This window comes from Leuresthes tenuis, unplaced genomic scaffold (assembly GCF_036924035.1).
Source record: "Leuresthes tenuis unplaced genomic scaffold, fLeuTen1.0.hap1 SCAF_13, whole genome shotgun sequence".
Classification (NCBI taxonomy): Eukaryota; Metazoa; Chordata; class Actinopteri; order Atheriniformes; family Atherinopsidae; genus Leuresthes; species Leuresthes tenuis.
The window spans coordinates 20,041,402-20,061,154 of record NW_027325367.1 but is presented as its reverse complement, the minus strand read 5'-3'; the positions used below and the strand labels follow the sequence as shown (position 1 = coordinate 20,061,154).

The 19,753-nt window shown below is 42.6% G+C and overlaps 1 protein-coding gene across 4 annotated transcripts in view; it reads left to right on the top strand.

The window, feature by feature from the left end:
* Nucleotides 1–19,753, top strand: part of cdc42bpab (CDC42 binding protein kinase alpha (DMPK-like) b) — a 73,851-nt gene that overhangs the window by 48,648 nt on the left and 5,450 nt on the right. For 3 of the 4 annotated variants that reach the window (XM_072362485.1, XM_072362484.1, XM_072362487.1), the window contains exons 7-37: nt 345–545; nt 647–785; nt 1,041–1,150; nt 1,710–1,789; nt 2,587–2,765; nt 3,086–3,208; nt 3,355–3,488; nt 5,039–5,160; nt 5,458–5,578; nt 6,041–6,151; nt 6,366–6,613; nt 8,455–8,560; nt 11,166–11,290; nt 12,160–12,265; nt 12,499–12,647; nt 12,743–12,834; nt 13,229–13,305; nt 14,342–14,380; nt 14,898–15,017; nt 15,956–16,039; nt 16,140–16,245; nt 16,412–16,548; nt 16,672–16,811; nt 17,028–17,109; nt 17,243–17,462; nt 17,733–17,795; nt 17,941–18,194; nt 18,350–18,474; nt 18,570–18,784; nt 19,139–19,236; nt 19,485–19,569. In XM_072362485.1, coding sequence (XP_072218586.1) covers nt 345–545; nt 647–785; nt 1,041–1,150; nt 1,710–1,789; nt 2,587–2,765; nt 3,086–3,208; nt 3,355–3,488; nt 5,039–5,160; nt 5,458–5,578; nt 6,041–6,151; nt 6,366–6,613; nt 8,455–8,560; nt 11,166–11,290; nt 12,160–12,265; nt 12,499–12,647; nt 12,743–12,834; nt 13,229–13,305; nt 14,342–14,380; nt 14,898–15,017; nt 15,956–16,039; nt 16,140–16,245; nt 16,412–16,548; nt 16,672–16,811; nt 17,028–17,109; nt 17,243–17,462; nt 17,733–17,795; nt 17,941–18,194; nt 18,350–18,474; nt 18,570–18,784; nt 19,139–19,236; nt 19,485–19,569 — 3,991 coding nt within the window. The remainder of the gene's footprint in view (nt 1–344; nt 546–646; nt 786–1,040; nt 1,151–1,709; nt 1,790–2,586; nt 2,766–3,085; nt 3,209–3,354; nt 3,489–5,038; nt 5,161–5,457; nt 5,579–6,040; nt 6,152–6,365; nt 6,614–8,454; nt 8,561–11,165; nt 11,291–12,159; nt 12,266–12,498; nt 12,648–12,742; nt 12,835–13,228; nt 13,306–14,341; nt 14,381–14,897; nt 15,018–15,955; nt 16,040–16,139; nt 16,246–16,411; nt 16,549–16,671; nt 16,812–17,027; nt 17,110–17,242; nt 17,463–17,732; nt 17,796–17,940; nt 18,195–18,349; nt 18,475–18,569; nt 18,785–19,138; nt 19,237–19,484; nt 19,570–19,753) is intronic. The other variant, XM_072362486.1, reaches the window with a different exon arrangement.

The window sequence follows — 19,753 nt, the reverse complement described above, 5'->3', positions numbered from 1 at the left end:
TTTTTTATGAAATGGAACTTCATGTATAACTCAGGATTCAGCATTGAAGTACACAAAAAGGCTTTCAAATTCATTAAACATAAACCCTAAAAACAGTGCAGATGAGGAGAATTCAACCTGTAAAAGAGGTTTGAAAAATATGTTCTTGACGGAGGTATTTATCTTTGGTGTTTCAAAGACTTCAGCCTGTTTCTCACCATTGTCCCTCTTATTACTGTAGCATGCAGACTGAGTTTACACACTACAGTTTTCTGCTTGTTTCTGTAAGTCTGAGACTGTCTCATATGGCGCATTATGTGGCTTTTTGGGGATCATTTGTGGCATTTATTCTGTTCCGCTGCCAGGTCCAATCCTCAGTGGCAGTAGGAACTCCAGACTACATTTCCCCAGAGATCCTCCAGGCTATGGAAGATGGGAAAGGCAAGTATGGACCCGAGTGCGACTGGTGGTCACTTGGTGTCTGCATGTATGAAATGCTCTATGGCGAGACTCCGTTCTATGCTGAATCCCTGGTGGAAACTTATGGGAAGATCATGAACCACAAGGTGAGGTTATAGCAACAACATCGCCAACAGAAATGCTAAGCTTTTATCCGTTTTAACACCCATTCAAACCCCCGCTATCTGTTGACAAATGTTTTACACAGGAGCGATTTCAGTTCCCACAGCAGATTACAGACGTGTCAGAGGACGCGAAGGATCTGATTCGCCGGCTCATTTGCAGTCGAGAGCACAGACTGGGCCAAAATGGCATTGAGGACTTCAAGCAACACCCCTTTTTCACCGGTAAAGATGGTCTCATCTGTACAGATGTTTCAGTGTCTTCTGTGTTAAGAGATGTTTCTGTTTCTAGTACACAGGGTAACCCAAAAAAAACCAACAAAAAAACATATTTAATCTTTTTTTCTCCCTCTTTTTCCTATGTATGTGTTTTTTGTCATGTTTGTAGTCATGACCCTAAAAGTAACTGAAAAAAGAAAAAGTATTACTATCTGTTTGCTAATTGATAAATGTACCAACTTGCATTCCACCTGTTTTTAGGAATCGACTGGGACAACATTCGTTTATGTGAAGCCCCATACATCCCAGAAGTGAGCAGTCCCACGGATACCTCCAACTTTGATGTGGACGATGACTGCCTAAAGAACTCGGTAATGGATTTTTTACAAGCAGACGTGTTCTCTCTCTTTTTTTAGCTGGTTTTCTGAATAAAAATTTATTTGGCCCGAGATCTATTACAAGACTACCCAGCAAACTCCTCAAAAATGTATAGAAAAACACTTGATTGACAATTTTATTCTTAGAGACTTAAATTTCCTCATCTGCAGTTCAGCCACAGTCTGCTGGTACTGATTATTAATGATGATACTTTGCTGAACCTGGTCCCAGTTGTTAAAACTTCACTGTCGCTTCCCTCCTCTGTTTTTAGTGGCTAATGTTAAGAAATTATGCTTAAGATAATACTTTTATAACCAACGTCTATTTTTGTGGTGGGGGAGGGCGGTGCCTTCAATGACAAGTCGCAAATCAGTATTTTTAGCTTCTGAAAAAATCAAGAAACACTTGTTGTATTTTCTTGTCTTTTTTTATATCATAGCTTTAAGGTGAGTCTGACTACAAATGTTAGATTTCCTTAATAACAGTTTCTATTACATTGTAAATGTGACTTTCTTTCTGTCTTATTTATTAATTTTTTTAAATCCTTTTCAGGAGACTATGCCACCTCCCTCTCACACTGCCTTCTCTGGCCACCACCTGCCCTTTGTGGGTTTCACCTATACAAGTAAATGGTATGTGTTACCAAGGAAACAGATGAATAGATGACCCACCCCCTGCCCCGCTGCCTAATTTAGGCTTGGGCTTTTGCCGTGTGTCAATTTCCAAAAGTCTTTCTTGGCACTCATTATTTTGACTGTAAGTGGTTGGAATGAAACGGTAGCAGCAGTTTCTGCCAGTTATCAAAAGTGAAAATGTGAAGATGTGTAAGAGCAGAGATTAACAATAGCAGCCTTCCATTGTGGCTTCATTTGGAATGAGTCATTTTAAAAGCTCACTGTGCAACGTTCCTGTCACTCCATCTGAAGAAGTGCAGAAGTTCTGAATTATCTTCCCGCCCTAATAAGGTGATGTTCATGATGTGCTGTAGATCCTCACACGGTAGTGCTGCTCATGAGAAAGCAACAAACCCACCAGTTTCTTCCTTATCTCTGCTAGGCTCAGTGATAATGGTGTTTTCTTTTTTCTTTCTTTCTTTTTTCTTCCCCTGCCATTTTGTGTCCCTCTTTCTCTCCGTCTCACAGTCCCATCTCCCTCTATTCTCATCTTTCAACTCATCTTTATCTCTTTTGTCCACTTCCCTTTCCTGTTTCCCCTATCCCGCTCTTTCTGTCATTTCCTTTTGGTTTCTTTTTCTCTTTTCTATCATGTCTATCACCATTCGGCCCGTCTTTTTCCCACCTGTATCTGTATCATCCTCCCAAACCTGCCTTATCTTTATTTATTACTGCTTTATATTTTTTCATTGATTCATGCCTTCCACATTTTTATCTTTTGTACCTAACTTTGTCCCTGTCCCCTTCCCATGTAGTACCCTATCTGATCGAGGTTGCCTGCGACAGCTCGCAGTGCAGCCAGGTAAAGCTGGGCAGGACCAGCTGGATCTGGATGTCAAACGCAGCCTAGAGGACAGCCTGGCCGCTGAGGCCTATGAGAGGAGAATACGCCGTCTGGAGCAGGAGAAACTAGAGCTGAGCCGCAAGCTGCAAGGTTAGATTGAAGAAATAGTGCATCTGGTTGTGTACATGTGTCAAATAACATATATGTGCACAACCGCATCGTAAACTGAAGCTGAGAGAGGAGCTATTAACACAGTTATTGTTTTTCTCGACACACACACCTTGATATAGTTTGTACTTAAGAAGGCTCACATACATGCACAGATGATATTTTCTAACATACACAGAATCACAGACACATTTTCTACACTTATAAACCCTGTTTTCCTTGACTCAAGCTTGATTTGTTTTAAAAAAAAAAAAAAGAAGAAGAAGAACACAAAGAAAAACACAAATGCTTAACCGTTACAGAGTCGACTCAGGCGGTGCAGGCTCTGCAGCACCCAACAGGTGAGGGGCCACTCAGCACTAACAAGGAGGTAGAGATCAGGAGCCTGAAGAGCGAGATCGACATCCTCAAGAAGCAAATCGCCGGTTAGGATTCTCTTTTTTCATTTCTTTTTTATATTGGACACTTAATAATGGAGAACAGTAAAAAGACACCTGTTTTTAGATTTCCTCCCACACATCAGTATTTTCATAGAAATTTGTAACTTAGTGTGCATAATTGTGTGTGTCAGACTCGGGCCAGCTGGAGAAGCAGCTGGAGGACGTGACGTCTGCTCGGAGGGACTTGGAGGATTCATCTAAACAGATCAAGAATCTGGAGAAACAGATGAGGGGAGTTACGCAGGAGCGGGACGACCTACAAAAGGTACAGGCACTGTCGTTTCCAACTGTGGATTCATTTTTTAAATTTATTTATTTAATTTTTTTAGTTTCTGCTGGGAATATTATGTTTGCTAATTTTTATTAACTCAGACATAAACTAAGAAATAGCATTGACATGTTTGTATATTACTCCGAGTATCTTAAAGTGCTCGTGAGTGATTCAACTAAATATTAAAGGAAAATCATCTTAGATTAGTCCAACACAAGTACATACAAACTGACAACATCAGAATTAGTTTGGAATTGGTCCAAAATGCAACACCTTCTGGGGCTATACAAATATTTACCTTAAAGTCCATAAAGGGCCCAGTATGGTTGCTGCGATGGCTCGCGCGAGCTGTGTTGATGACATCACGGTGTCATGCCGGCCCTATATAGTGGCGTGAGTCGATGTGCCAGTAGTTGCATGTTCTCCGTCACAGAGGTGTCGCTGCTAGGTGAGAGTTACTGCTAACTACTCTAAAATGACCAAAGTGGAGAAGAAAACAATGCCCCCGTCAAGAGCAGGAAGAGTAGCACTGTCATCAATGATCAGCATTCTCACCTCTGCTTACATAATAGCTGATGAGTTGAAATTTCAATAGGTGTGTTATCACCATTCTAGTCTGATATAGTACTTAGAATATTGTTACAGGACTTTTAAGTGTATTGTGTTACCTTAAAAGTCACATACTTGTGAATTAGCGTTGCCTTTCAGGATGCAATAATAGTAATAATAATAACAGATCAGTCTGCTGTTTTACTTGCTTATGCTGTTTCAGTGCAGCATAAGCACTACAGACGCACTTCCTCGCTGAGCCTGTTTTCGAATTGGTCCATCCGGTTTGTCTTTCTCTGCACGCGCCAAGTTACAAATGTTGACTGGTGCACGACTACGCCATTTTGACGCCACGCGCCGTGAGCGACGCGTCAACTATAAAACAAGCTTCAGACATATGAGGAAAGTCAGTCACCAGTGCCATGGCTGAGGATATCTGCTTTAAATCTACAGAACACCTCTCAAAGTCTCAGAAAGAAAAGATCAGACAGCCCATACCAGTGCCAACCAATTCTGAGTACTTGCGGGGTTTAGGCTGTACAGCTAATTTGCATACGCTGTAGGAAACGGATCAAATGAGATGTTTGCAAGCTGAGAAGTTTGTAAAGACATGTTGGAAAACATAGCACAAGCGAGTCCAAGTGAGACGCTGCAGGACTTGGAGAGCTGTTACAGGTGGAGAGAAGCTTGCTCCCTGTTGAAAGGCAGCTTACCGCGTAAGCCTTTAGCTGAGGAATGCCGGGTTATGTATGGTTGGGTTGCAAGCAATGAAGCTAAGGCGCTGCAAGCCAACCAGAAGCTTGCCCGCTTCGGCAGCAATTTGCAGCACGAACAACAAGAGTTGGTCATGTCCTGTGTAATTTTAAAGGCATGAGATTTGGAGGCACACAGATGAATTTTTAGAGGATTTCTAAATGCGGAAGCTGGACTTGTCAGAGTGTTAATGTGTCAGAGGAGATCTGAAATGATTATTTTCTCTGTTCTCTTCTGTTCAGGACCTTGTGGATGCCAGTGAGAAGCTAAAGTCTCAGTCAAAGGAGCTGAAGGAAGCCCACGGCCAGAGAAAACTGGCCATGCAGGAGTTTTCTGAGCTGAACGAGAGACTCACAGACCTCAGGTAGAATCCCTCTTCTTCATCATTTCTGAAATTCAAGACCCCTGTTTATCCATTTTACTTCAGTCAAGCCTTGGTTGGTGTATTGCTATTTTGACCATGACAACTGATAAAATTCCTTAATGAATACCAACCCAATACCAGTGTGTGTCCATGTGTTTTATAATGCACCAGTTGTATGCATGAGCTTGTCTCATTGTGTGATATTTACCTCAGATTCTTCAATAAAAGGTTTCCCCTGCTTCATGTTTTTTCTTACTTCGGTACAACATTCTCAGTCCTTCTGAACTGTCCACACAGGTCTGCAAAGCAGCGCCTCGCTCGCCAGCTGCGCGACAAGGAGGAGGAGATGGAGAGCCAGAGTCAGAAGGTTGAGGCTCTCCGCCTTGAGGTGCGAAAGGCTGAGAGGGCCAAGAAGGAGGTAGAGTAGACTCCCTGTGGTTCATAGCACACCCTGTTCTGTCTCCATCCACCGGTTGGTACACAATTTAGGCTACCGTCTCTGTCTGTGTTTTCCACCTAGATCTCATTACTGGAGATACTTACAAAGTTAATTGGAAACAATGTTGCAATGACTTTATTGGAAGACTTTAGTCCTTGTAGGCTTTTAATGCTGATGAGCATCATGGGAGAAGTGTCCTTTTGCATTTTGAGCATAAAGTCAGAAAATGAAACTGATTTAATTTGTTTTGCAACATTGTTACAGTTTCAATGTTGAAATTGTTCTCTTTTTTTTATTTCTAAGATATTCCTTTAGTATAGTGTTATGTTACATGTATTAAAGGTTCCCTACTCTTCTGTTACGTTGCTATGCGTGCCTGAAGGGGGAAATTGTGTACATGTTCTTGCATCCAGTCACTGGAGCTTGTCTATCTGTCATCAGATGGAAGTGCTGGCGGAGGAGCAGGCAGCCGAGTCTCAGAAAGAGAAGAAGCTGAGAGAGCGTAACGAGCAGTACAGCAGACAGCTGGAAGAGGAGCTGGAAGGGCTCAAAGTGAGTGCGCAAACACACATTAGAACACAAACTCGTATTCAACAGGGTCTCTGTGCATTTCTAAAAGTTGAGACCGACAGTGTTTTTTTCTTTTTCTGTGGGGATACAAAGATCGTTATTGGTAGCTTTCTTATTTTACTCCATACTATCCTACCCCTCATCTGTAACAGCAAATTTCACCAAGTTCTCTTTTCTCCTCATCGCCACCCTCCAGTTGAAGCAGGCCGGTTCCCCTGTTGCTCCGGCTTCGGTGGACCAGACCCAGGAGGTGGGACGCTTGCGTGGAGAAATGGAGAAGAAAACACTCTTGTACGAGGAAGAGCTGGCACGCAGAGAGGCACAGCATGGCACTGAGCTGAAGGCCCTGCGCAAAGAGCTGAGAGACGCCGAGAGCCAGCACCTCACCCTGCAGAAGGAGATCCTGATGCTCAAAGACAAGCTGGACAAGACTCGCCGTGAGAGGTACTTCATCTCTTTCTCTTCTTGTAACCGTTCCCTCAGTCTTATCTGATTTTGGTCTTGTTTTTGCTGTTGCTGTCTGTGATATGTTCTAAATGTCTAAACAGTTTTTTGTCTTGGTTGCAGTGGTGATTCCACGAGGTAATTACAGTTGCTATAGAATGTCTCAATCTCCCCTTCTATAAATGTAGTAAATCCTGTGAAGTGCTATTTTTTTTCTTTATTGTTAATATAGTTGTCCCTCAGAATTTTAGGCTTGCGTTGTCCCTCACTTACAGTCCACTTCTTATCCAAGTGACTTTTTTCCAGGTTTTCATTTAGTTCTTCCATTCCAGATAAGACACAGTCGTGTGACCAAGAGAGTAAATTCTAAGTTTAATTCTAAGGTTTTACTTATAAATCCATAAATAATCGTCATCTGGTTCTTACTTGGTCTTGAAATTAGGTACATAGAAATAATTTTCTTTCACACTTAATATCTCTGTAAGCAGTAAGGGTGGACGTGCATTTTGATTTAGTTCTGTTCAATAAATAATGACACGGTGGGATTATATCGTGTTGTCATTCATCTGAAGTTAAACCTGGAAAGGTTCAATTGGATTTTTTTCTTTTTGATTTTAGTTACCGGTACTCTTTTGGTCGTCGTCCTTTTATGTAAAACCTTTGAATTTAAAGAGGGTGTACTTTCTTTTTCACGTAACCATAGATATACACGAAGAACAGGAGTTTGATCCCAAAGATGGTGTCTGCAGTTTAATAAAATACATTTCCTCATGAAACGTTGATGGACAAATGATCCATTTTTATATCCATTTTGCAAACCCATTTTATTGCTTTGAATTTCTTTTAGCTGCTGTTCTCCAAAATGGCACACAATTTATCAAAATGAAAGTCTGAAAAGCTTTCAAAGCACACAACAGTACAGCTTAATCTCAGAATATTTCTCTACTTATGCACAAAGGATCCTTCTACTGTTTCAAACATGTCTCATGTTGGAAAATGAAAGGAAAGACACTCTTTCTGAAGCGATTCCAGCCCAAGTTGACATAGTGATTTACAGAGATTAATATCTCTGCACAACCTTCTCAAGTTTACCCCAGTTGGTCACATTCCTGAAGTGCAAAGATTAAATAAAGTTAAAAGCCAGGTGACTGTAAAAAGTGCCGAGCATATTGTAAACCGAAGGAATTTCTAAATTGAAGCAACTCTGCAACTTTTAAAAAGTGTCCATTTGGTCCCGAGTGTTAAAACTTCATTTAAGTTCTGCTGCAGACCCTTGGTGACTTCATGACCTCTGAGCCCACTTTGAGAACCACTTGTCTAATCAGAATTGAATAAACCTCTTTTTTTTTTTTATTATTTCTTTTTTTCTTTGTGTGCAGGAAGCTTTAGAATGTAGTTGGTTTTTTTTGCACACTGTAGCCTCCCCTTCCTGCCTGCTATTACTGACTTATTATTTTCACTGCTTTCTTATTCATTTGAAACCCTCTACTGCATCAGGTTCTAACTGCATTAATGTGTTTGGGCTTGATATTAAGTACTGGGTCTTAGCTCTGAGTCTTTGATTTGGGTTCACGCAGGAACAAAGACGGCAGCATAAACCAGACTTTCTGAGGGTTGAGCATGAAGCTAGTGAACATTCAGTGCTGTCTTAGCCATGTTTCTATGAACAATATTTTGTGATAAAACCACTCTGCTGATATTACCTGGTAAGGATTGGGTTTTTTGTTTATGATAAAAACACCAGGGCAGGATTCAGGATTGCATGTGCATCAGTACGTTTTTCTTAGTGTACGCGTTGTCAGAAGTTTCACAATCTGTGTGTGTTTGTGTATTTCCTCCAGCCAAAGCGAGCGGGAAGAGTTTGAGACAGAGTACAAGCAGAAGTATGAGAGAGAAAGAGTTCTGCTCACCGAGGAAAATAAGAAGCTCTCCAGTGAATTGGACAAGGTAGTATTTGTTCATTTTGTGTGCATCTACATGATGAAGCAACTCAGTCTGTGTATGTTTTTGTTTTCACATTTTGCCGTCTTTATCTCACACACTCACACACACACACTCAGAAAAACCCAGTCCTGTAACCCCAGGTAACCCCGCTTGGACGACTCAAACCCCTTCATCACATTCCTCTCTCCACCCCCTCTCTCCCAGCTGTGCCAAAGAAATCACTGTTCAATATCCCCCTTGAAAACAGCCCGTAGCCTGCTGCACAGTCGGATGGAATGACTCTCTGGATCCCGCTCTGTTGACTTTGGAAATGGCTCCTGGAAGTTCAAAAAGGCCCCCAATTGAACTGTTTTTTAAAAAGTTGAAGGCCTTCTGACATATGGAATGAAATGCCAGAGTGTTATTTCTAATGTCTGCGACTGATAAAATGCACAAAATGTCCATGTCACGAGAAGTCAGTGTAGTTATTGTTCTGTTATTTCATATTTCCCCAGGATGGATTAGAGCTGTGTGTGTATGAAAATTTTTTTGTTTTTCTCAATCAAACCACTCTATGTTTAACCTTGATGCCTTTTTGTTTGTATTTTATTAAAAAAAATAGTGAGAAGGCAAACCTTTAGTTTGACCTTCAGTTTTCACTGTTTTCACAGTTTTAAATTGTAAATGGAACAAACTCAGTCATCCAGACATGGAAAAGGAGACCACTGTAAACGGAGCTGGGCAGACTCTTTAATTAGCATCAGTATTTATTTTTAGAAATACCGATATAAAATCCACAATACTGTTTATACTTTTCTTTATCTTTTTTTCCTGCAAAGCTGACAGTTTGTGCTATATGTCACTCACATTGTAACCCCACCCCCACCTTTCACTCTATTTGTCAGCAACAAGGGCAACTTTGTCTGCATCTTTTTATGAATCCATTTATTATTTGAAAATAAGCAACTTGCGATAACTGCAGCGACCGGTTGGACAAACTGTGACAATACTCCATGAGAACTTGTTACCAGAACAGCTGTGAGCCTGAGTACCTTCATTTCTCTCTGGTCCGCAGAGCAGCAGCTACACATGAACTGAACTGCACATGAATTAAAAACCGAAGAACCTCAAATCTTGGTTTGAATGAAAAAAAAACATGTTAAACACGGGCAAGTAATGTCAGTCAGCCTACAAAAAGACCTGTCGGAATAGGATGTTGAAGGCTTTTTCATGCTCTCATTATAGAGTCGTACCATCCAATAGAGGGGGACTAATATGGCCTGAAGTTTGATACTCGACAAAACTTTTACTTGAAGGAAACAAGCCCCAGTTGTCGGGTTTCTGTTTGTAAACAATGTTTATGTTTGGATCCACTTCAATGAACAAGAGAATGAGGGAACAGCAGTGTTCAAGTGAGCTGGATAATAGGCAATAAATCAGGTAAATGAGGCCTTATTTACTTTGTCTCACAGCAGCTGCATTGTAATGCACAAACAAACACACCCACACCTGTGGAAACATCCACACACCTCAGTGGAAAGTGTTGCATCAATGTTATGTGAAAGTCCCAGTTCTGAACAGCATGCATGTGTGGCTGAGCCCCGCCCCGATCGCACACAGAGAGCAGAGCAGAGAGAAGAGATGTAACCTGTCCTGAACTTGGCTAGAGAAGCAGCAGGGTCGTGGCAGAATCTTCTGGACATCTTGCATTTAGATCTCTCCATTATTTAAAAAATAATGTCTTTCTGAGTTACCTCCCATGACTTACTAAGCTTTCCTGGTGTCTGATGGCCATTGCCTCACCTTGGTGCAAATCCCTCAATATGTCCGGGCATGAAAGCATGAAAGACATTCTATTGAGTGGTGCGTCACATTTTGATAACCTGTCCAAAGCTTAGTTGTGCTGAGGAGGCATGGTGTTTTTCTATTAATAAGCTTTGCAGTCCAAAAAAACATGTTGTTTGGAAAGCTCTTGCCCAAAGATTTATGGTAATGTTAAAAAAAAGCAACACTTATTTCACTTGTTTGTGTTCATTTCAGTGGCCTTTTCCACAACACTGACATTGTTTTTACCAGCCAGACTGTCCTCACAGATCCCTCAAACATTTGTTGCAAAACAACGTTGAATTACTGTCTCGGCTTGCTCATCACGTCACGGTCCTGAGGAGAAGCAAAACAACAAAAATGTGCTCGCCAAATGAAGTATTTCAGCAAACAAAGAGGCAGTTTGAGACCTGTAATGGTGTTGCAATGGTTACGTCTCAGCAAGTTCCTGATTTTAAAGGATCCAAGACAACTTTCATATATAAATCGCACAGCTTCAGTTTGTTTTAGTGTGAGTCACACCTCCTTTGTAGCTCTGTGGTTGTTTGTGTTTGAAGTGTCTGGACACTGAAATCTGTCTTCATTAATACACACAATACAATACAATAGTCAACCAGTTGTCAAATTAAAGGCAGAGCACTCTCACAGTCACACAGCAACTCAACCGTATCCCATTTTTCAAATGTTAGACCCATCAGCCCATTTACCAGGTGTCAATCCTCTGCTGACAGCTTTATGTTTTTACAATTTTTATTTTTAATCTGTAAATATGATCTCTTTTATTTCTGTGTCCCTGCTCCCTCAGTTGACCGGCATGTTTGAGAAGATGAGCAGCTCCAACCGGCAGCTGGAGGATGAGATGAGGGAGCTGGCTGATAAAAAGGAGAGCGTAGCCCACTGGGAGGCCCAGATCACAGAAATCATCCAGTGGTAAGACCCTCACGCACCAAAAGTGAACGCACACACGTGCACACAGCAACCGTCTCAAGTGGCCCAAAGTACTGCCTAAGGCATATACTTTTCCACTCACAACCAGACACACACTCACACGGTGTCTGGTGGTGTATTGGGTTCCTCTTCACGGTAAAGCTGCAGCATGTCTTGCATACCTCTGAAGATCGCAGAGCTGCTTGACCCTCCCTTCTTCTCAGATCATTTCCCTTAGCAGCTAACACCTCGCCAGCTGCTCGGCCTCCCTCTGTTGGACAAGCCAGAAGTCTTCACATAGCACACATAGCATGCGCACACACACACACACACACACACTCAATTGCACGCATAAAAACACACACAATGCAGGCATCCAGCCACAGAAACACACATTCAGTACTGCAGCCACAACACATTCCAAACATGAACATACAAATGTCGAATGGGGAATGTATATTTAAAAGAATTTAGTAACTAGTGTTGCCCTCTGGTGGTGGTGCTTCACAACTGCAAGGGATAGGTTATGGTCTAGGAGAACTTTGTCAGTATAACAAGTTGTTTGACTCTTATTTAAACTTTTATTTTGTCCTGATGTTTGAATATGCAAACTCTGGGCAACTTAAATGGACAATGGTCATTCAGCCATCCAAATCGCTAGGAGTGTTTTGTAGTCACAGCACTTCCATTACATTAAAGCCAATTTATACACAATCGCCTTTCTTCCTGCTAAAGGATGCTTGTAGAAAAGGTTCAAATAGCTTCACAGTAGATAACAGTTATATTCATGAGTAATGTATTTTCTGGATTGAGGTGAGAGTAGATATTTGGAATGTGTAAAGCAAGCATGTGTAACTGTGTGTGTTCTGCAGGGTAAGTGATGAGAAGGATGCTCGGGGTTACCTGCAGGCTTTGGCCACTAAGATGACAGAGGAGCTGGAAGGATTAAGAAACACCAGCCTGGGAGCCAGAGCCACGGTAAAACAAACACACACAAACACTGATTTCAGTCAAATGAAATCCTCTGTTAGGTGAGCAGTCCCTGATAATGAACTATAAAAGTAAGGTGTTTTATTTCAAATTGATTTAATTTAACATTAAATAACACTTTAGAAATATTAGTTTTTCTCTTTTTTCTTATCTGAACCATTTACTCCTCTTGTCATTTACTAACTTTTTGCACTTCTTGCACTTTTTTCTCTCCGTTTCAGGACATGCCCTGGAAAATGCGACGTTTTGCCAAGCTTGACATGTCTGCGCGTCTGGAGCTGCAGTCGGCCCTGGACGCTGAGATTAGAGCCAAGCAGAGCATCCAGGATGAGCTGAACAAGGTCAAGGCAGACAACATTTCCACAGAATGGTACGGATACCGCTCCACGAAGAGTTTAAAGTTTCTTTTTCCGAGGATAACTTCTGCAGCACAGTTTCTGATGCATATTGTCTGCGATCCACCAGCAAACTGCAGGAGTCGGAAGCTAAAAACCAGGAACTCCTGACTGAGATCGACAGGCTGAAAAAGGAGACGGAGGAGATGCGGCTGCGAAGGGGTAAACATGATAATGCACAAAGAGTAACGTGGCGGGGATTGATTTTACAGAGGCAACTATTACCTTTTTATTTTGGCAAATGTTTTCACACAGTGACCTAAATGAGAGCTTTCTCTGTCCACTGTGTGTTAATGAACACTGAAGCTTTTCCAAAGAGATTATCACAGTAAAAGAGAGTTATGCTGCAGTCAGGCACCCAAATTAGAAGGCTTTGCCTCAGCACCCATATCTGAGAAATAAAATCTCGTGCTGTGTACACGGACATGTATTGTTACTTTGGTCATATGAAACTACCCCCACCTCCTGGAAACAGTCCTGTGACTCATTTTGTTTAAGTCACCCTTTGATGTTTTAATACTCAACCATGGTTGTGTTATTTGTTCTGTGTCTATAGGTGTTAAGCACCAGGATTCCCAGAATTCCTTCTTGGCTTTCCTAAACGCCCCCACTTCAGCCCTCGACCAGTTTGATGTAAGTTTTTCACCCAAAAAAGTTCTCACAGGGTCCGTTTGGGAAAAAAAAGCTGTTTCGAGCAAACTTGTATCTGCCTGAGATTAAATATCTTAAATACACAATTCACAGCCAGTTTTGAAACCTAATAAATCTGTCGTCATTGAGTTAAATCCATGTTTTTGTTCCCGTTAATTTTTCTGTCTTTACTATTGTTTGTGTTTTGCGTTGCTTTTCTTGCATCACTCTGGTACATCAGGACTCTTATTCCTCATCCTCATCTTCTTTAATTGAGTTTTGGGAAGATGTAAGTTTACCTCGGTTAGATGGATGTCCATGTGTGTTTATATCCATGTAACCGTAGCTGAGCCCTGTAGGACTGAGTGTAAATAGTAGCTGAGAACAACCGTGAGTGTGTGTGAATGTGTGGCTGTGCAGCAGTGTTAATGTAAGGAGGGATGAAAAAATGTCAGTTTGGTGAGAAATAAATCCCCCATTTCCTAAAACAACTGAGAAGGGTTAGATTAACAGTGTTTTTTGTGGGGGGGGTTGCACTTGAAAGCATCAGTGACATTATTTCTCTTTGTATTTACTTTTTTATTTACCCATAAATCATGTTGTCGTTACATGCTGACTTTCCCAAGCTCCCCCCCCCACATCTCCATGTGTATTTTTTCCAACAGCACCCATCATCCTTTTCATTTCTGTCCTCAGTGCCCCCCCCCCCCCCCCCCCCCCTCAGTGCTTCCCAACCAGCGTTACCGCTGTACAACTTCAGGAGAATATAGTAGTTGTGATTAAGCAGCTCAACACATCAGAAGTCTTAATGTAGCTCCCATGTTTTACCCAAGTAAAGGATGAACAGTTGGAATTATTAGCTGAAAGACAAAAAAAAGGATTGGGAACCACTGCCTGATGGAATACATAGTGTTGTTCCTCTCGTCCTGTTCCAGCCTCAGTCTGTTTGAATATGTGTTTTCAGCTCTGTTAGACAAACCTTTCTAATATTCACTCTGCTGTGTCTCTGACGCTCTTGTCTCTCTTCCTGCCACTGAAGCGCTCGCCATCCGTTGGCCCAGCTAGCAAAGGCAGACGTGTAAGCACCAACACTGCTCTCTGCACCCTTCTTTAAGAGTGCCATCTCGTCCTTATCTTGCCAGTGAATCTTTTGTGTTTGCTTTGCCTGTGTGTTCATTGTGGCTGTGACTGCATGGCTGGGGTTCTGGAAGAAAAAAAACCCAGAAAACATTGTTAAAGATATTTGGTATTAATGTTTTATGTATGTGGTACTGCTATGTGTGCTGCCTGTTTGTGTTGTTTTCTCTGTGTTTAAGCGTAGCTTTGTGAGTAGCCATGCATGGTTTGTGGTGTATGCTGTGTTAGAAAACATGGGGGTGCAGTTGTCAGTTTTCTGCTCTGGTTTTAACGTTAAGTGGACATGATCATTCTTGACCACAGAATCTTTCTGTTAGCATGGATTGGTCTCGGGTTTGAACTTCATTAAGTAACGTTCTCCTTCTCCCCTGTGTCTCCATCCCCTCCTTCTCATCTGTCTCTGTTTGTTCCCTTCCTGTGCCCTCTCCCTCCACTACTCCCCGCCTTCTTCTCCCCAGGTGGACTCCATTGATAACTTCACCCCCTCCAACACCCCGTCTCGGGACGATGACCCGAAGTCCCACCTCAAGTCCCGTTCACGTTCACCCTCCATGGCTAGTGATATGGAGCCCATAGAGGTCAGAAAAAGCCAAGAAACTATGATATTTTTACCCACAAACATGATGATTCAGCCACTCGCCAAATTCTACCTCGGCCAGAGCACAAGGCCTCTTTTGTTTACAAGCTAACCGTGGTACTAACCAGAACAAGACAAAAATTAGTAGGCTAGAAACTGTCTCTCGAAACTTTACAGGAATGTTTGACAAGTGGTGGAACAAGAATAAAAGACTTCCAAATATTTGAATGTACAACTGTTACATGCTTAGCTGAAACTCACAGTGCTAGCACTGTTGAGTCGGCCTTCCATTGTGAATTAGAGGTGATTCAGTTAGAGAAAGACAAGGAATCAGCAGCACAATAAAAAAAAAAGAGGCCTGCAGACTCAATCTAAATTGAACTCGGCATGTTCTACTTGTGTAGATATGTTGAAGCAAGTAAATACCGAAGTCGTGTTTGGGAGTTGTGGTTTGTGTGGTGTAATGTGCTACACAACAGTGGAAAGCCTTTAGAAATGACAGACAACTTCAAGATCCACAAATTTGTAAAAAAAATAAAAAAATGTGACAAGTAAGATAACAACTGCAGAACAAGAAAACGCAGCTGCAGTAACTCGGTGCTGATTCTCCACTAATGAAGCCGTTTCGTGCACCAGAGTCATGAAAAGTTCTACAGGTGTTCCTACAGGAGCTTTGGCACCAAACCTTTTGAACTCGTCAGCGAAGTGTGTGAACACAGCGATTCGATCAGAATTCTGCATGCTGCTGCTTCCTGAAAGAGAAAAAGTCTGGAAGAGTTGGTGGGAAATGTTTTGTCACCTCCGTCCTTACCGGTGTCAAATCATTTCTCGCCGAAGCTTGTTCTTGTTTTTAGTTAAGATTTCGTACTCATGTATTGGACAGTTAGGACACAGTAGAAGAGCTCGCTGCTCAGGGCTTTTGTGTGTTCTGCTCTGCAGTTGATAGACCATCCACCCCGTACAGTTCAGACCCCCACCATGCCCTCAGGAGGGTATGGCAGCATTGGACGCTCTTCGCCTAAGGTAACTCATTTTTCTAAAAAGTCCCACTTTATTGATGTGCAGCCGTTCCTAAAATAAACACTGATCATGTTTGATAACCACTGACTGTGTTACTCTACAGCCCAAAGCACATCAGTTTGTTGTGAAGTCCTTCAACACGCCCACAAAGTGTAACCAATGCACCTCCCTGATGGTGGGGCTCATTCGGCAAGGTTGTACGTGTGAAGGTAAGAACGCTGATCAGCTTTTTGGATCTCTTGCACAAACCCACGGCGAAGCAGAAACAAATGACTCAAACTGGGTGATTAAACCTGGGCGGCCTGTTTAATTGTCTTAACAGTTGAATTCTTATGACGCCTCCTCATGAGTCTCCCTCTGTTTCCTTGTGCTCAGTGTGTAATTTCTCCTGTCATGTGACCTGTGCGGACAAAGCCCCAGCTGTGTGTCCTGTGCCCCAGGACCAGACAAAGGGCCCGCTGGGCATCGACCCTCAGAGGGGTATTGGTACTGCGTATGAAGGCCATGTCAGGGTGAGTGCCACTGGAAAAAGGGTCAGGTTGTGTCTGGCAGCTCATAGTCACTTATTGAAGTGATGGACACTTGTGGTTTGTTACAGTAGCAGAAATTATTGTTATTATTTGTGTCTGTTGCAGGTGCCCAAACCAACAGGAGTGAAGAAGGGTTGGCAGAGGGCGATGGCTGTTGTGTGTGACTTCAAACTGTTCCTCTATGAACTGGGCGAAGGGAAAGCAACACAACCAAGTGTAGTCGTCAGCCAAGTCATAGACATGAGGTACGAGTCTTCATGCGGGTGATCAGTCCGACTCATTAGTACTACCGTAAATCTTCTGAGGGTGAATGGAATAGCTTTGGGTTTTAATATCTTGGTTTTATAAAGACTTCGATAGATCTTAATTATGTTTCATCAAAGTAATTTGAATGCTCAGCCTTCCGTCCAGGATGGAAGATGCTGACATTCTTTCATATCATATCACTTTGTGTCAAACAGGGATGAAGAGTTCTCAGTCAGTTCTGTCCTGGCTTCAGATGTGATCCACGCCAGCCGCAAAGACATTCCCTGTATATTCAGAGTGAGTTCTCTTTAATTGCTCTGTTGCTTCTTTCTCTAAATACATAAAGTTAAGGTGCATCAGCAACTGAATTTGACAGCAACACTATGGAATCTGTCAAGTGACCTGTCACCTGTCCGTCCTCTGTCCTCAGGTGACAGCGTCCCAGCTGTCCCCATCCAGCAGCCACAAGACCTCCATCCTGCTCCTGGCCGACAGCGACCAGGAGAGGAACAAGTGGGTGGGCCTCCTCAACGAGCTCCACCGCATCCTGAAGAAGAACAAGCTCAAGGATCGCTTTGTCTATGTCCCCAAGGAGGCCTACGACAGCACCCTGCCCCTCATCAAGACCACCCAGTCTGCTGCTATCATAGGTGGGCACTCATGTTTCAGAGGATGAGGAGCTTTAAAGAACACACTAGAACCGCTGATCTAATATTAGATGTAGGCATTCTTCCTTTTATCCGGCCATCCAGTGTGAATACAGTCATTATCTTAAAAATAGATGGTTTACAGTGGTGTGTTTGTTCCAGAAAGAGTCTTTTTTTTTTTTCCCCCGTTTTTAACCAATCAGAGGAAGCTTCTGGGCTTTTGATGTTTTTTGTTTTTTTTGGACTGATCTCATCTCACTTTGATGCCCTCAGATCACGAGCGTGTGGCCTTAGGCAACGAGGAAGGCGTTTTTGTCATCCATGTCACCAAAGATGGTAAGATCCACTAATGTGAAACCTTTTTTTAAATGATGTTTTTCTGTCTTTGTGGCCGTTCATTTGGAAGTTGGATCCTTGATTTGATCTGTTTTAATAATGATGTGCAACTTTCCTCACTCCCACACTCTCCATCCTTCCTCAGAAATAATCCGGGTGGGGGACAGCAAAAAGGTCTACCACATCGACCTGATCCCTCAGGAGCAACTGATGGCGGTCATCTCAGGCAGGAACCGCCATGTCCGACTCTTCCCCACACAGGCTCTGGACGGCCGCGAGATTGAGTCCCAAAAGCTGCAAGAGACAAAAGGCTGCCAGAGTATCGTCTCTGGACCGGTCCGAAATGGCTCCCTCACCTGTCTCTGTGTGGCCATGAAGACTAAAATCATATGCTACGAGGTGAGACAAACGCAGCCCAGCTTATACAGTGTGTACATATCCAGCTGTCTGCAGGCTTGACTGGAGATTGTTCCTTCTATTTTGGTTGGATTTTTAATGTTAGAGATTTAAACTTTCAGCCAAAAGACCCCAAACTCAAAAATCAAATCTTGCAGGTGAACAAGAGTAAAACGCATCACCGTCGGCTGCGGGAGCTGCAGTCCCCGGGGACGGTTCAGTGGATGGGTCTGCTTAGTGAGCGACTTTATGTGGGCTATCAGTCTGGCTTCATGCGCTACAGGTATTCCACATGTTCATCTACGACAGTAGCTATGAATTTATTTAGCCATTTATCATAAAATACACAGGATTTATGGCTTCTGATCTCCTCCACAGTGTCCACGGTGACTTGCCCCCGGTCAGCCTTCTCCACAAAGAGGACCACACCCTGGCCTTCATCCCGCAGCAGAACCTGGAAGCCCTTTGTGCTGTGGAGATTTCCAGCAAAGAGCTGCTGCTCTGCTTCAGCTCCATCGGGGTGTATGTGGACTCTCATGGTCGCAGGTCACGTCAGCAGGAGCTCATGTGGCCAGCTGGGCCAAACGCTGCCTGTGAGTGGAGGAATGTTGAATTTAGACACATGCACTTGTATACCTGCTGTCTTGGTTAGGCCAGTCACTGTGTGCTTGTTTGTCAACTTCTGAGTCACTACGTAATAATGTGGACGCCCTCAGTGAGACAATGTGAAAAGAATAGTTTAGTATTTGTTTTTAATGTAGCCATGACAAATAGAAAAACATTAGATTTTTCAGCAAATAGTGTTGTGTGTGTCCTATAATACACACAAGGAAATATTTACCCCATTAAACAAAGATAAATTGAGAAACTGTGGTGTTGTTTCCATTTTGATAAACTGAAGCCATAAAAAGTCTGAGACTGATGCCAAACTGTCTGATTTTGTCAAGGCTACAACGCCCCCTACCTGTCAGTGTACAGTGAGAATGCCGTGGATGTGTTTGATGTCAACACTATGGAGTGGATCCAGACCATCCCTCTCAAAAAGGTCAGTGTTCTTTGGGAATTTGCCACAGCTGAAGATGCAGCAGCTGAGAATGTAGCTGGAGGGGCTCTAGGGCTCCATCTGGTGGACGAAACTATTGAATTCTTTGGCTTGCAACAACTTAGTTACCCCTTTTTTATTTGATTAAACTGCCACAGAAAAATACATAGAAATCCATATGTATACTGAGCGATCCCCTGCCATAAAACAGATTGTTTTAGTGGTGATAACTTGTTCTGCTCTTTCTGAAGGTGCGACCTCTGAACGTCGATGGCTCTCTGAACCTGCTGGGGCTGGAAACGGTGCGCCTCATCTACTTCAGAAACAAGATGGCCGGTAAGAAATCTCAGTTGTTTGGCTAAAAGCTTTTTGTAGTCTAAAGCAAATGTTGCAAGAAGCATCTGAATTCATCATAACAAGTGAAGTCCTCCATTTAACATGTTAGTAATGTCAGCAAAACGTATATTATATGTGAAAATCAGGCCCAAAGTCACTCGTAGTTGTATAGAACGATTTCTGC